A 16,894-nucleotide genomic window follows, 5' to 3' on the forward strand; every position below is an offset into this window, starting at 1 on the left:
CAGATGAGATGTTGGGGGGGGTTTTGTCTAAGAGGGTCATGTAACCTCTGTTTAAAAATTTCAGAAATTCTCCTTGCTGTGGACTTTCCACTCCTGACTCCTGGAAAACTGAGCAAGTGCAGGTCCTGAGGAACTTATCCATGAGAGATGCATGATGTAACATGCTATATAGAGTTTGTCTTCTCTTCTTGTGAAAAATTGTAAAACTTCATAAGCAAGACAAAAATCCAAAGAGCAGTTGTAGCTTGGCAGTTTTGTATCAGTTTCATTTGAACTTCAATAGCACAGTACCTTTTTATTAACAAAAAAAGCTGTGCTGTCAAATTCTATTTTTAAAAACAGATGTCTTTGAAGACATTTTAATACTAATCAAGTATCCAGGTGGAAAGCTACAGCTTTCGGTTCTTCACCACATGAGATCTGATGAAAGCCTCTCAGTGTGCTGTCATGGAACATGTATAGAAGATAATAGAAACTCTAATTTCTCAGCACTGGAATACCAGGGTAAGATTTGTTTCCCTAAAGAAACAATGAAGATGAGTTGAGAATAGCTGAGAAATGTACCTTTCCTGAACTTCCAGATGTTCCTGGACGTGATACTGTTGGTGTGCTTTGCTTTTTACAGAATTCAGTTGCATTGGGACTGCTTTGCATTTGCCTGGTGTTAGCTTGTTTTGCTAATTCAGCAGGTTGAAAGAAAGTTGCTCTTACTTGCTTCTAGCCATGTTTTCTTTTCTTTGTGCTTAATAACAGAAGTAAGAGAATGACCCTGTAACTTTTTGAAGGGAAATTCTGGCCAGGTGGGGTTTGGTCTCTTCTCCCAGGCACTCAGCAATAGGACAAGGGGGCACGGGCTCAAGCTCTGCCAGGGGAAATTTAAGTTGGAGATCAGAAACAAATTCTTTGCAGAGAGAGTAATCAGGCATTGGAATGGCCTGCCCAGAGAGCGAGATTGGACGTGGCACTGAGTGCCATGATCTGGTAAATGGACTGGAGTTGGACCAAGGGTTGGACCTGATGATCTCAGAGGTCTTTTCCAACCCAATCGGTTCTACGATTCTAAGCAAAGAGAAAGAGAATTATGCTCGAGTGAGAAGACAATACAAATATGGCCAACAATAGTCTCAATTTCCCTTTATGTAATGTCTTTAAGATATCATTTGCTTGGGGATGTTGTTAAAAAGGAGGGGAAAAATTGCAGGAACAGTCCATCTGTATAACATCCAATACTGCTCCCTAAAAATAAATATTGAAGGCATTTATTGCTAAAGTAAAACACCTTTTACAGCACTGAAAGAAGTCTGGAAGAGAGCTAATGCAGAAAATTGTAAACATGAGTCTTGTATTTGGAAGCTGGCAGCAGATCATTCTTGGGCATGTACAATTACTGCTCTCCACTGGTCTGCCTCAGTCTTTAACGTGAATTAAACAGAAAGCTTGAGAATCCAGCATTGCAATGAATTTGACAGACAAGCCAGTTCCAAGCAGTCTTTGTGACTGTAACACTTTCAAAAAGTCATTACTTTTCTGCTACATAATTTTTATGTGAAAGCTATTCAGAAAATCCTAAAGATTAGTGCCATGTCTCCAACATAAGGAACTGCTGCAGATTTTCAGACCAATGCAGTTATTCTCATGGCATTGCAAATCAATATCATTGCGTAGTGTTCTTGTAAAGCAAGTTTGATGGGAAACACTGGCTGAGTGAATCATCTTTAAATTGACTAGAGAACATAAGATTCATGTTTCTGAAACTACCTTTTTTTGAGGGAGTGTGGAGAAGGGAAGAGATTTCAGGTTTGATGAGCAAGAATAAGACAGAAGTTCTAGAGTCAGACAGGGGTAATTTCTCCACACATAATCAGCTACATCAAAGGCCCTTGGAAAAAGAGAGCAAAAGCCAGGCACTGAAAAGCACTTGGTGTCAGCCATGGCATTACTTTATTTAATGTTATGCTAGTCACTTTGCTGTTTGCAAAATAACAGGCTACGTAAGTATTGTGTCATGTTTATAAAGCCATTATAAGTGCTGTTTCTTTTCAGAAGGACTGGGTCAACTCTCAGAAGTAATTTTTAAAAACAGGTTTGTTTGTCTGGAAGGATTAAAATGATTAAGGAAGGTCTAAGTGGCAAACCTTAAAATTTGCAAGCAAAAAATGGCTAATTTCAGAATTTTCACATTACTTGAGTTCATGGGATAGAGTTCTTCACACAGATTACTCCAACTATTCTTTCTTGACGATTTGTGTTATTCTTTCCTCAGCTCCATTCTTGTCACTGTGTTGCTTGCTCTCTTCAAAATGTTTCCTGTGCACAAGTGAGCAAACCTAAATAATTCATGAAATTGAATAAAAGAGTCTGTACAAGGCCAGCCAAAGCTCTGACTGGCCAGCAGCACCCTGTCATCAGTGGTGACTAAGGTGCCACACCAAGCAAATAGGCCAAACTGCTCTCAAGATTTCTGAAAATACTCACTAAAAAGCTCTTCCTAAATTTGAAATGAGTGTAGGCTTCCTGACTTTGTCATGCATCTCCAGCATGAAATTGGGCAAGTGGCTTCATTTTCCTCCATACGCAGCTTTTCCCTATCGCTGAAGGCACTTGGATACCCTTGCAAAGTGGTTATGAAGATAAAGGAACAACACTGAAAGTGTATTTGATAATACTGAAAAGATTGCTCGACAGTAAATGGAAACTTAACCTTCAGTCATATATCATGGGACATTTTTTACTCTAAATGGAGTGCAGTTTGGTGTAAAGCAATAGGAAATAATCCAGTTGAACATACTACAGAAGCCTGGATTTCATCTGTCACCTCTGCCACCATAGTCTCTTTTGGGGTACTGATTTTTTTTGTGTCTGTTCTTAAAAAATTCTTTTAAAAGTGCTAATTTGAATTTACTAATTCAAGTAACATCACAACCAGAACTCTCTTTGGTGGTAATTTAATACAACAGAATTCAGCTTAAGACAGACAAAGGAAAGGAGATACAGTGCAGCTGTTACTGTAAATGTCTGCAAAACATAAAAATAAGTGTTCGTCCTTGAATTAAGTACGAGGTCCTGAAGTCTTGTAATTGAAAGCTGAGCTTCTATAATCACACTGTTTATCTCAGATGCAGCTGACACATTCTAATGTAGCCTGGGGAACTTGGAAACAAAGGAATAAGCAGGAAGGAATAACCAGTGTTGCAGTCAAGACTGAGTTCTGAACTGGGAGCTGGAGGAGATTGTAGATTGAAGTCCCAGAGTGTGTTGCAGAGGTCACAAATTAATTAGCAAGGGAGTATGTTGATGGTATTGAATATATAGGTTTCACATCAGTGTTTGTAGTGCTAATGTGTTCTTAGTCATTGCTGAATTTGGCAGGAAGAAGATGGGGCATAACCTGCAGCTCTCTTCACTCTGTGAACTCAAGTGGAGGAAATTGGCAGGTGATTTGCCTTTATGAAACATGATGTAAGATTCAGACTTTGAGTTCCTATGGAATATCAGTTCAGTTTTCATGCTGGTCTACAAATTAATTTCTTAATTAAAAGTCTTGAAGAAGACGTGCTCCAACTTGGAATTTAGTTCTAGGAGAAGAAAAATTCAAAGGTTAGGCTGTGGATTGTTGTAATTACCTGAAATCCCTTCAATTTACTTCTGTTTTTAGTTCAGCTGCCACTATTTTGGCTCTGAATCTTAATGTTCACAGAAACCTTGGACAACTAACAGAAAGACAAACGTTCCATGGAGTTGACTTCCGGAATATCTAGTGCAGCCCATTTTTTATTTAAATAAACACATAAAACATCTTTTTGAGTGTGTGTGAATAGTGTTTCTAGAGATAATTCAAGCCCACAATATGAACAAAATTAATGGTTCCATTGTTTCTGTCCCATGTAGAAAAAAAATTCCTTTTTCTTCCATTTTTACCTGTGCTAAATGTATTTCATGTGTTGAAGCTGATTTTATATATAGGCATAAAAATGTACCTGGTGTTATATCTGTCACTGTGGTCCTACTGTATGATGATGAGAATAAAATCTATCCTTCAGAAAAGTAACTTCTGAAGTTGTTTGCCTCAGAGATATTTTAATGTGCAGACAATTAAGCAGCATTGAAATGTTACCTTACAGCATTTTAGATGAGGAAGAACAGTGGAAAATCAACCAGAGAGTATTACATGTTCGATTTACTGTCGCTGTTTCCAAGCAGAATCCTTTTAATAGGGGAAAATTTACTCACTTTTCTGTCTTAGATATATTTCTGCTTCTCCAGCAAGACAAGATTTAGTGTTGGAGAGTCTCCTGATAAAAGTTACCATCTAATGTTCCTGTATTGAAGAACTTGCAGACTTTAATTAGAAATAACCAATGCAATTCAGGTTTCTTTTCCTGAATGCTGGAGTTGGTGTACCCTGTATTTGAAATGATACACACAGGAAAACCTAATTCTCTGTTTTTCATCTGCATTTGTGTTTGCTGTTGGTTTGAGTCTTGCAAGTATTAACTGTTCAACTCTGTAGGAAACATCAACTCTTCTTGGGTTTTTTGTTGTTTGTGGTTTTGTTTTTTCTACAAACACAAGGGGGTTGTTTATATTACTTATGCAGAACAGGTGAAACCATTGTGAAGCAAGATGGCTGGGTTGGGTGATATTTTTTTTTTCCACACGTAACTGAGTTGCCCACTGTAGTCAATAGAAGCGAGTATTTCAATAGAGCAGCTGGGCCTCTGTATATGGCAGTAGTTTTTTTAGCTCATGTAGACACTCTAAACCTTTTTCCAGACATGTCTGTTTCTGTCCACTCAAACTTGTGCCAAAATCAAATGCTTACAGTGAGACATGGTTGATACCACTCCTTTGTCTATTAGGAAATGGCTCTACTGGTTATTCCCACAGATTTAGTTAGCAGAAACCGAAGATGAAAATACATGTCTTGTTTCTGCAACTATCTCTATTTTCTTTATATTTATCTTCAATTTTATCTTTCTAATTGGATAATGTGCTGAACTGATTCTGTGGAAGATGACAAGGTGGTGCCACATCATATTTCTTCAGTTTTTCTGTTTTGGAAAAAATTCTGTAGTGGTCCCCAGTCATATGGAAGATGAGCATTTCTATTGTCTTTGTGTTGTGGGTCAGAAAGAGGATCAAGGGCTGGGTTTTTGTAGATTGTTTGCATTGCTTCTCTTAAATAGATAATCAAATTTACCATAATAGTAATTAGTCTGAAATGGATATACATAACAAGAGACCCTTCAAAGTGTCTTTACAGAAAGAAGGAAGCTTTTTCCCTACTGAAGATGATTAGAACAGAATTCAATGTGCAGGGAAGGAAGTTTTTGGAAAATGCAGCCTATAGAACACCTCCCTCTGGTGGAAGACATTACATGGTCTGCTCTGTCCCACAGAGAGCTGGAAACTTCCTGGTGGGGAATGCCTCTCAGACTGCTACTGGAGAGATAGTAGAATTTTTTTAAAAGATAATTGAATTGCATATATGTTTTTCTGCCACTGTAGCTCTTTGAGTATGATGGGGGAGGGTTGGGCCACTTGACCCACTTTATTCTGAGTTTGTCAGATAATTGATGTTTTCTCCTCCCCTCCCCTCTTGCTGCTGGGTTCGGTTGTGTGTTGCCATTTTTGCTGGGCTGTAAGGATGGGCTTTGTGGCTATTGGTGCTTTAAGCAGGTAATCAGAGTAGCATGCACGAAACAGCTAATAGCTCCGAGCAGTCATTTGGCTCACTCTGAAAATTTAATTAATCTTTTAGTTTATTCATATTTAGCTGTTTGATCTGAATTTTACGTGCCAATCCTCAGTTAGTTTCCAAAGTAATGTCTATAATTACTTGTACTTGAAACGCAGTTAGACACCCTAACTGGAGAAGAAAGGCTGTTGTTAACTGTTTATTTTGTAAGGTATTAATGCCAAGAAACAAATAATTTCTAAGATTTTTTTTTTCTATGAGCTTCTCAAGGATGGGTTCAATCTGTCAGCCAATGGCATGTGAGCCCCCAAAGAGGCTGTAGAATTGTTGTTTCGAGCTCTGTTTAGGCATAACAAGGAATGCTTGAACAAATGCTTTCAAACGCTTCTTGAAGGCATATTTTAGTTCTTGCTTTTCATGGCCATTACACTTCAGAGAGCGTCTCAAACTAGCTGAATGTGTGAGAATAAAATTTTTCATCCTTGTTTTCCTTTCTGTTTAGTAAGCATTTTATGATGATTTTTCCTGTTTTTTCACAGCATGGTGAAAACTGCTCCTATCCCCCCTCTCTAGTCTGAACACTCAAAACAGTTTTTACTTTTTTTTATATATGTCTTTAATAGAAGAACCTGCAAAACCTTGTAAATCTTCTCTAAGGCTCTAGATGAAAAGCTAAAAAGCTGGGGCCCTTCCATGAGTAGGAGTCTTAATTCCATGACCATGATGCTGTCAAACTCATAGAAACAAAACTTGAAACATGGAGGACTGGGTGCAGAAGCTGCTTTTATGTGCAGGATCCCAACATTGCCAGCATTTAATTAATGTATTGTTAACACAACATCAGCACATCTCTGCTTTGATTTGCAGTTTTATGCTTTGCTTCTCCCATTTAAAGGATTCCACGTCTGTTATGCCAAAGAACAACCATTTGCAGCCCAGAGCTCTGGTAACACCACTGGTGAAGGGCTGCTTTTTGCACCTGCATTACTTTGCAAGTGGGAGCATAGGAAGTCAGATCACATCAAGTCACAAATCGTGGGTATGAGAAGCAAAAGAATTATTTCATTTTTGTGCCTCTTATTGCACTTTGTCTTAATATGGAAATAAAGACACAGACAAGAGGAGATGTTGTGGGCAATTTCAGCAATGATCCTCCAGAACTAACAGGCAGAAGGATCATTTCATCATCGTAAGACTTGCTTTAAGTTCATGTGTGTTTGCTATATAAGAACAAGTGAATTGAGGAGAAGTGATTTTCTGTCATTTCCACTGCGGGGACAGGAATGCATCATCCTGAGGAGTGCAGTTTTTCCATTCCTTTTCTTTTTCTACACTTTGCTGTTTTTTTTGCATTAAAAGAAGCATCAATATTGAAGTAGTCAGCATTTTTAAGAAAAAAAAATTTAAAAATCCATGAATTTTAGATATTAACTCAATGGATTACTTATTTTTACAGCAATCTTGTAGCAATTTCAAATGCTAAGATGCACTTGAACTATTTTCTTTGGGACTAATTGGCTAATAATGAAAATGGATGTTGTCATTGACTTGAATTCAATATTTTTAATGTTTTCTAGAGGACAACTTTAATAAGAAATAAGTTTTCATTAACTCAGTATGTTTTGTTGCTCACAGGCCTAAGCAATATTTATTTTATGTAGGCACTTATTGATGTCTGTGCATATTCATGTTTTTGTTCCTAAAGGACTGGAAAAAAATATTTAAAGTTTGCTGAAAATAAGCATAATATGCTTAAGTTTTGGCTTGGTTTCTGAGCCGTGGTGTCCCATAGTCAAAATTTAATGTAACATGGTAGTTTGCAGTAAGAGTTTGCAGTGTTCGAGCTTTTTGATTCATAAGCTTAGAAAACTTTCCTTTCCTTGGTCCCTGAACTCCTACTTTTTTTATTGTGGTTGGCAGGTTGTCCTGCATTTTTCTGTGATTATAGAGTAGGATGGAGGGGATGGTAAGTGGAGGAGACTACAGGTAGTCCCTTAAGCTTCTGGACTCCTTTGGAAAGTCAGTGAACTGTGGAGTTTGAAACTAAGGCACAAAGGTACCAGATGAGACTTCAGTGAGTTTTCTCATTTGTGTGATTAAAATGACCTCAGGTTTTTCATATTATTTCAGATTATTGAAGTCACAAACTACTCATATAAACTCAACCATTGCAAAGTTTTTGCCTCAATAACTGAGGACTTGGAGTTTCCTCTCCACACTTTTCTCTGGGTATTGCATGTGAAAGGCAGATGTTTATTGCACGAAGAAACATCAGATTGCAGAAGGTTGAGAACCATTCATTGCTTTGGTGGTAAAATGGAAATAATGATAAATATTGAATCTTCCTCACAGTCACACATTTCAAAGGGGGCTTTGGTTGGCTCTGGGGAAGTGAGGCCAGGAAATGAGAGTGCCTGCTCTCCCTTGTCTTCCAGAACAGCCTTTAGCTCTGCCTCTGGGCTGATCAAAGGAGATTGGGGAAAAGAATCTAATAAATGAGCGATTCTGAGGGATGTTCTGAGAGTTTCAATATTGGTAGTTATTAAGGTGCCTTAACTGGAGATGAGGGAGAGGGAACTGATCAGTGGGTTACTACTAGAAAGGTCTAATTTACTGTAGAGGCCTTTTATCCCTTGTGAAAATCCTGAAGATTTACGATGTATTCAAATATTTGGGAATGCTTGAACTGTAAATGTGACTATTACTGACAGAAAATGAGGCACATGTTCACTTTAATTGAAACCAGATAAATTAGATTGGAGGAATGAATTAAAAAATAATAGGCATCTGTTTTGAAATTGGAGGGGTTCTCTCTAGGTATTGGAAAGGGTGTGATAAGGTAACTTGAAAGATCGCTCCAGTACAAGAAAAGCTAATTGAAACATTTCTTTTATTAAAATAATAGTTCCTACGTGCCTCATGAATAAAGTGTCCAGAATAACGTGAGTGGTAATTAAATTCTGTTTCTATCAGTTAACAATCCCATTTTCAAGATCTCTCATTTATTTGAAACACACCTTGAGAAGTTCACTTTGCTAGTTTACTTTGTAGGACTGTGATTGGTTTATGGGTTCATTGATCGGTTTCTTCTAATCAGAATTAATCCTCCTCCCCATTTAGGAGCAGAGATTTTGATGTGTCATTGCTCTGAATTTAGCTTGCATTGGGAAATTTACTGATATGTTTAGTTTCATAATGGGATACTAATACTGAAAGAATTCTAATGACAAAGATGCACAAGTTCAGGGGAACAATAGAGCTCCATTTTTGGTAGGTTTCGTGCTGCTCTTAGTTTTAAGTTTACACTTTGGATTATTTTCTAGCATTGTCTTCTCTTGTAAAGTGTTCACGTCACACATTTTCAAAGGGCTCTTTGAGAATAAATTCTATAGGTCACAGCTACTTGGATGTTTTCCCCGGATACCTCTTTAAAATTCTCCTGTATTTAAATCTATTATGTCACCGCTGTTGTATTACTCTTAGATCATGTTAAATATTTGTTCTTAAGTGCCAAGTGCAGCCTTCAAATGGCTGCAGCATTTTCCTTTTCCTGGTGGTTGTGTCAGAGTTTCTTGTCTTGTTTCTTGGGGTTGATAAAATTGTTATCATTGCTGTGTTTGCAGTGGCAGCACGTGAGAGTCTTTAGCAAGCTGCCCACTCTATTGGTGTCTTACTAGTGGTCTGTTTTGATATGTGTCCTTCCTAATGAATGGCCTCTCACATATCATGAAAAATTAAATATTTCTTGCAGTCATGATGAAGTGATCACTGTCTCCCACTGTTACTTAAATTTCATACTTTCTCTTTGCATTAGACTTTAACCAGTATAATTTGATATGGATTCAGGAATCCATACAGTCTCATTTAGCTGGGTATTAAATTGTCTTCATTTCCTAGTTTTACCAGAGGCAGGTGCTGTGTAGTTGGCCCCTCGCTGATTTTCGGTTCTGCCAAGTAGTGGTACCTTCACGTGCTGCTTTCTCCCAGTACAGCTCTGCAATGCATTAAAGTCTGAATGCTGACTGAGGACCCGAGGGATTCTGTCACAGGAAATTTAAAGTGGGTGGTTAATACAGAAGTTTACTCCTCGTAGCTTCAGCACTTTGGATCCTGTGATGACAGTCAATAGTATTTATTCTTTTTTATGTTGGTGAGTTCTATGGAGTAATGAAATTTTACTTGAAATAATGTAAGCTTGCTACTTCAAGTAACAATGGGGAATGTGACACAATGATACTGAATATTTCAGTGACCTTGTTCCTGGTCTGTGCTGAAATAAATAAAGTAATCAAATTGTTATTATCAGGCAGAGCAAGTTGTGTTTGTTCTTTGGGGGAGCTGCTCTCAGGGGTTACATTCCAGATAATAATGAAATTTCTTTTTTATCAGTTTAGGATTTCACAACTTCTTTGGAAATGGTGGGGTCATATGCTGTAAAAATGGCAACATTATCCATCATGCAATGTGTTATAAGCCTGGTTAATACAGTTATTGTAGATTCTTTTATACAAAACTGCATTTTCCTTTCTTTAAAAGGTATCTGAATATATGTTAATGACCCAAAACTTAAGTTGAAGGTCATCTATAACAGTGTTATGCTTGTCTTTTCTAGTCTTTGTTTATTAGTTTTTCATGAATTTCCTTGCTAAATAATAGGCAAAATCTAGAGCTTCCTTTGTAGCTTTGGGGATGAATGTTTTTTTCAAGCCAAGAGAAAGAAGGTCTGTTATGGAATGTCATCTTTAAGCAAGGAGTGTCTTTTTTGGAGAGAAAAACAGCTCAAAATACACTGTCAACAGACTGCCTGGGGAGACCCCCCTGTCCCTCGCTCCCCCCAAAAAACCAAAACAAACAAAAAACCCCACAACAAAACACCAAACTAAAATCCCAAAATACTGATATATCCCAGCATTTTTACAAATAAGATGGTCTTCCATAACTTGATCCTAATTCAGGAGTGATAAATATGTGTAATTGCAGGTATGGTGCCTCACTCTGTGTATGCCACCCTTGCAGATGCATCTTTTTTATTTTGCCCTTTTTGTAGTACTTGCCCTGTTTATTTGGAAAGAAAGTAAAATGTAAATGAAAATTCAGTATATGCAACATTAAAAAAAGTGTAGCAATCGTAAAGGATAACTAAGCATAAAGAACTCACTTCAGCTTTTCTTCATGAAGAACAAAAGCTGAAAATAAAGAGAAAATTTTGTATTTTTTAATAAAATCCCTAAGTGCTGAATGGCTTTTCTGTACCACATATGCTCATAATTCTAAATGAAGTTCAGTCTTACAAAAAATCACCCTTCTAATATTTTTGCTGTTTGTTAATTCTCTCTTTATTTTGTGCTTAACTGTGAAAGTGATGAGATCTGCTGATGGCTCTCATAAGAATATACTGCAGTTGGTATTTTGTACTCTCCAGTCTAATATATTTTATTTATATATTTATTAATATGATTTAGTAGAATTAGTACATGCCTCTGATTCCTTTTTATTACTTTGTTTGTCATCCTCTAATGGATATGGTTGGGCACATTCTGCGGTGCATTCCTCAAGTATCAGAATACCTGTGTTTGTTCTGCAAGTGAGTTAATGCATCTTTCTCTCTGTGTGTTATTTAAAAAGGAGAAACCTAAAACTTCTCTTCCCAAGAGGAGTTTTATTGCCAGTCCATTACTGGAGGTCTAGATTGCATTCAAGTATCTACTGAAAGTGAAGGTTTTACCCATTTCACCTTACTTTATTATGTAAAAAGTAGTTGTATGTGAATGACACTTGAAATGCCTTCACTAAGCTATCAACCAGAGAACTCAGTGAAGAGTTCTCAATAAATAAATAAAATCTTTAGGACTTTCAGTACTATTTCATGGTCGCATATGAACAGTTTTTCCAGACACATCAAGGGAAAAAGAGAAAAAAGCAATGAAATAACTTAGAGATTTCACACTAGCAGTTTCAATGTCCTAACATTTGTGGTAATTCCCACAGAGTACTCTCAAAATGCAGTTTCTTTTAAGTGTGGAACTGTTTTTTGGATAGATTAGAGTAAGGTAAAGTGTTGTGTACGTTGGGTTATTAATGGACTGATAGATATTTGATATTATACTAAGACATTAATTTATGCTCTGTAAAAGAACAAGATGCTCTGGTAACAGAAAATGTGCAGATTGCACATTGAATGCAGTGTAAGAAGCAGGCACTCTCCAATAACCCTTTTGCTTGTTCACACTGCTAAGTTACAGGAACTGTAGGACTAAAGAATAAAGAAGTGGTGTAATATTGCCTATCAGTCAAAATAATTACTGTAAAGACTCCAATTTTCTCCTCTTAGCATGCTGTTTACTCTGACTCTTCTTCCAACATCCATAATTTATTTGAATGAACCCATTTCTTGTTAATGAAAATACCTGTTACTGGTCAGGGAATAGGAAGTGTTTATAACTTAGGCCCTTCAAATAAACCAAAAGGAGGACTTATGTTTGAGACTCTTCAGGAGTTTCAGAGATGCTGTGATTGCTTACAGCACAGCATGAGTGCAAATGAGGAAATGCTCTGACTTATTAATTTCATGTAGATTAATGTCATGCCTGTCTTTTTCAGAAGAAGCTGCTTTATGACATGCTGATAGTTTTCAGATTCGCCTTTACCTCAAGTTTCAACTGACTGTAATCCCAGAAGTTAGAGCAGCTGAAGAGCCATTCCTTGGTTAGTCACTGATCCCTTAGAGTTAAGCAAAAGTTGGGGACTCAGGATGTTCTTTGGTATTTTGTTGGACACTGATGGCTAAAGTAAGCTAAATACAGGAATTGAGACTGATTGATTTTTTGTGGCACAGAATCAGGTGGAAGAGGTTGGATGTTCTAGATACTTGTTTGAGCTTGAGGTAATGGTAATAAACATGCTGGGAAGAGCAGCTCTTCCTGATGGATCACCCCAACCTGGTGACAGTAACTGAACAAATCAATTAGCAAGTTCCAGATATGTGCAGAAGATGTGATCTCGTGTGGCAACTCTGGTTCTATGTATTAGAATCAGAAGCTATAAAGGCAATGGTCTTAATTATCAATGTTATTTCATTAGTACTGTCTTGGGTTGAGCTGACAAAATGCCAACTGCCCAACACAGAGTCAGAGCTTCCCTCCCCTGCCGAGGAAAGTGGAAAAACCTCTCAAACTAGGTTTATGCTTAAGCTAACTATATATATTTATACAGAAGAGAGAAAATTAAGAGAAAACTACAATATAACACACACTTACTCAAGTTACAATTTTCTACCTCCCACCGAAAACAGAGTCCATCACTCCAGATCCATAAGCACCCCAAAAGACACCCAGCAAGAAAGTATAACAACAAAATGTTTCTACTTCCCTGAATTCAAACAAAATGCAAGTAGTGGCAGCAGCAGCAGGGCCCAGACAGCAGGGCAGCAGCTGCATGTCCTGCCTCTACTTTGGCCATGATGGAACTGAGTGAACACCTCCCACTCCTGTATTCATATCTCAGATTTGTGTCATCTAGTGTGAAATATTCCTTTGGTTACTTAGTCAGGTGATACCTGTCTCTCCTAATCTACGTAGATTCTCTGAGCCTGCTAATTTGAGGCCTAGCTAAAACTACCACAAGTACAAATGACCAAAGGATTATCCTAAAATAGAATGTTCCACCTGAAAATTTGGAAACAAATGCAGCTTCTTGCCTTTCTTTTGGTCGAAGCTACTTGAACTCATTGTTTATATAGAATATGAAATACTTGTAGCATGTCTGTATATGCACAGTCATTGCTTTGCTTACAAAGAAATCCTAAGTAACAAACAAAAATAACACTGTTAACATCCAGTGCATAAGATTTTCTGCTCCTGCTCAGCTCATTAAGATGCTGGGTGCAACCCTTAAACTCAACAAAGCAAAGGTATTATGGAGCTAGAAGACTGAGACTGTTGTTACTCCCTTGTAGCAGCTTCTCTAATACACAGTAATAGTTTATTGAATGCATTTCATACATTTTATTGATAGGTCTTTCCTTCTACTGTTCCCACATACAGGAGATGGCTAATTTCCATGTCTTATTTTGATGCTGACTCCACCATAGAACTAAGAACAGGATATCTTGCATTTTAAAAAAAAATCACAACAATTAAAAAACCAACCCCAAAAAACCCCAGCAACAACAAAAAATCAAACCCAAAGGCACTTTAAAAAAGCATCTTTTCTGACAAATAGAGAAAGTTTCTGTCAAAACTTGCAAAGATGCATTTCATGAACTGGGAAAGGGTGATGTGTATTTGATGGATTTTTGGTCTGGGTTGTGCATTTTGGCACAAGTTTTGCTTGCATAGTGAGTCTCAGTAAAAATGAAGGAGACAAAATGAAGTGTTTTGCATACCTCTCCAGTGAAATAGGAACTTCCGGAAATGTTGATTAATGTCTTGCCAACTCTTGTTCTGGTTTTTCCTTGTAGAGATTATTAGGAGAGGTCACTGTTCTGTCAACAGAATTACATTCTGATTTTAATCAGAATAAAGCTTACCTTTCAGAACATGTCAGGATTTTGCCTGTATGATGTGTGTATTTTTGTTTCATTTTATTTGTTAAGCAGTTAAGGCTTAACTGGATTTATTCAGGCACAACTCTCCTGAAGATATTACCAACTTCTGCTGTGCTTGTGGGGAGAGCAAGGTGATCTGCAAGTTATTTGTATTAAGGAGAGTCCTGGTTGACAGAAGCCAAATGCCCTCTGCAATACACAGAACAAATAGAATGCAGCTCATATAACCTCTATTACTGAGCAGGTGCTGTGTTGCTGTTGACAACCCATTACTAAAGCAGCTGTTAATGATTTGCTGTATTTTGTGACAGCTTCGGTCACAATCCCTGTGTTTGGGGCATTTTAGATCATCAGTCTCGATATTTTCCTCTGAGCACTCTTCTTGTCTGTAGTGAAAATGTGGTTAAAAGGGGGACAGGAGATGTTCTCAGGTTCCACACAACTGAGCAGGCTAAGGCTTTTTTGAAACTTAATTGATTTGCAGTCTGAGTAAACGTTAGTTGTGAACACGAGGTCCTGGGTTCATGGAGGCAAAGAGCATTTCACTGCCATGGTGGATTTGCTACTGCATGACAGCTCTGAACTCTTCAAATTGCTGCAGCTGCCTGGCTGTGGCGGGTGGAGAATCCCAGGTGCTCGAAGCTTTCTTGATTGCACAAACACATGAATAATACCCAGGAGCCAAATCTGGGTGAAATTTTGTTGGTAACTAGTGAGGCCTGAGTAGGACATCTTCCTGGGTCCATTAACTTGTTCCTGACAAAAAGCATCCCACTGGTTTTTCAAGAGCTGTATTGTGGAGGTGGGTGATTTCCTGGCTACCACCTCCTTCCTCCTCCTCCTCTTTCTTCTTCTTCTCCTCCCTGGCTTTGAGCTTGTTCCTCTCCAGTCTGGACTTCTGGCTGACTCTGTCAGAGCAGAAATTGTGGCTTAATTTTTCTGGCAAATCTCTTAAATCATAAATCAGCATTTAGGGAGTGTTTGACTGTAGTGCTTCCCAATCCCAGTGAGTCATGTTGGCAACCTGTATTTCTAACACATCATCTGCAAATATTTATAGACTGCTTTGTTTTCCTCTCTGTCATGACATAATAATGAGCAATCAAATGCTGATTTAGCTCTTTATTTGGATATTGAATAAATTCTGTCTTTGTACATAATTTAAAAAAATAAAAATGAGGTGATGTGCTTCATCTGCAGCTCTTTCTTTACAAGGAAGAGGTACATTTGCCTTGGGTGAAAAGTGGATGTTAAACCAAAATCCACTTCGCTGGGCGGGGTGCTCCCCAGAAGCAGAGCATGCCAGACTGAAATCCAGTAGTGTAGGTGATAGGAACTGAGACTTACGCTGTGATCAATCAGGTATCAAGACTGTGGGTTTGGGAAAAATCCTTGAACGGGGGATTTGCACTTGAAAATACTTCCCCTCCAACCTGAACCTGCTTTGGAGGCAAGGGAAGCCTGAGGGTGGCATCTGTCAAAGACATGGAATTTGGACTATGGGGGGCAGTTTGGAGACAACTCTAACTTGGCATTTGCTGATTTTGAAGCCAAATCATTTGTGCATAGCTTTAATGTATTTTTGTGATTCACTTTGAATACCTAAATCTGTACTCATAGATCAATGAGCAGCTTTTTTAATACCAGTGTGGGAGTAAGTGAAGGAAGGAGGAAAAACCCCAACACCCCAACACACACACACCTACACACACCTACACACACACATTCCCCCCACCAAACTAATTATGCAATTGCTCATCAGCTCCCCATGCTAACCTGGAACTGTAGCTGTCTGCACTGGCTTTGCCAATACTGTTTCTGATGGGATTTTATGTAATGGCAGTGAGAAGTGTTACCATTTCCTTAGTGCTGCGTTACATGCCTTTGTTCTTCCCTCCCTGGGTGTTTGCTTCTTTGTGCTTCTGTACATTCTTTGTGTGAACCCCTTTTAAAACGATACCATGTGCTCTGGTAAGCTTTGGGTGCTCTTGAATGGCTGGGGAAACAAGAGCTTTGTGTAGTCCTGAAAATGTTTGTTCTTCAGCAAATAACTTCTAAGGTATTTTAAATCTGAGGTAAAAACTTGAAGGCTCCTCTTTGTGTTGTGTGAGATACACAAATAATCAGAATGATGATACCTCTCTCACTGTTTGGGGGTTGTTTTTGTTATGCTGGTTTGTGTTTTCTGCATAAAATTTGATCATTAGATTGAGCAAGTGGGATGATATAAGAAATTTTGGTTTTGATAGATTTCCAGAAGAAACAGCCAGATGATGACTCTACTCCCAGCACAAGCAACAGCCAGTCAGATTTGTTCTCTGGGGAAACGAACAGTGACAACAGCAATACCTCTCTAACCACGCAGGCCGCAAACTCCAACCAGCAACTTTTGACAGAACTGAATGTAACTTCACCGAGCAAAGAGGAATGTAAGTGCATGAGCCCTAAGTCAAAGCCAAGAAGGCATAAACATTTTGCTTTGTTCTCAGGTTAAGGTTTCACTGACTCCCTTTGGAAGTAAATGGCCTGCCTTTTGGGGTGCAGGAAAGATATTGATGGCTTTAACCAAAGAACAAACTAATCACGAGAGGGTTTTAACCAATTTATCAGCCATTTGAACTGCAGTATAAAACTTAATTTTGAGAAACTCC

At 38.1% G+C, this 16,894-nt stretch overlaps 1 protein-coding gene across 1 annotated transcript in view; it reads left to right on the plus strand.

Annotated features, from left to right (window-relative positions):
- Nucleotides 1-16,894, plus strand: part of ZFAND3 (zinc finger AN1-type containing 3) — a 137,349-nt gene that overhangs the window by 75,323 nt on the left and 45,132 nt on the right. Inside the window, exon 4 of the mRNA XM_071576688.1 lies at nucleotides 16,493-16,672. Coding sequence (XP_071432789.1) covers nucleotides 16,493-16,672 — 180 coding nt within the window. The remainder of the gene's footprint in view (nucleotides 1-16,492; nucleotides 16,673-16,894) is intronic.

Source organism: Pithys albifrons, chromosome 2 (genome assembly GCF_047495875.1).
Source record: "Pithys albifrons albifrons isolate INPA30051 chromosome 2, PitAlb_v1, whole genome shotgun sequence".
Taxonomy (NCBI): Eukaryota; Metazoa; Chordata; class Aves; order Passeriformes; family Thamnophilidae; genus Pithys; species Pithys albifrons.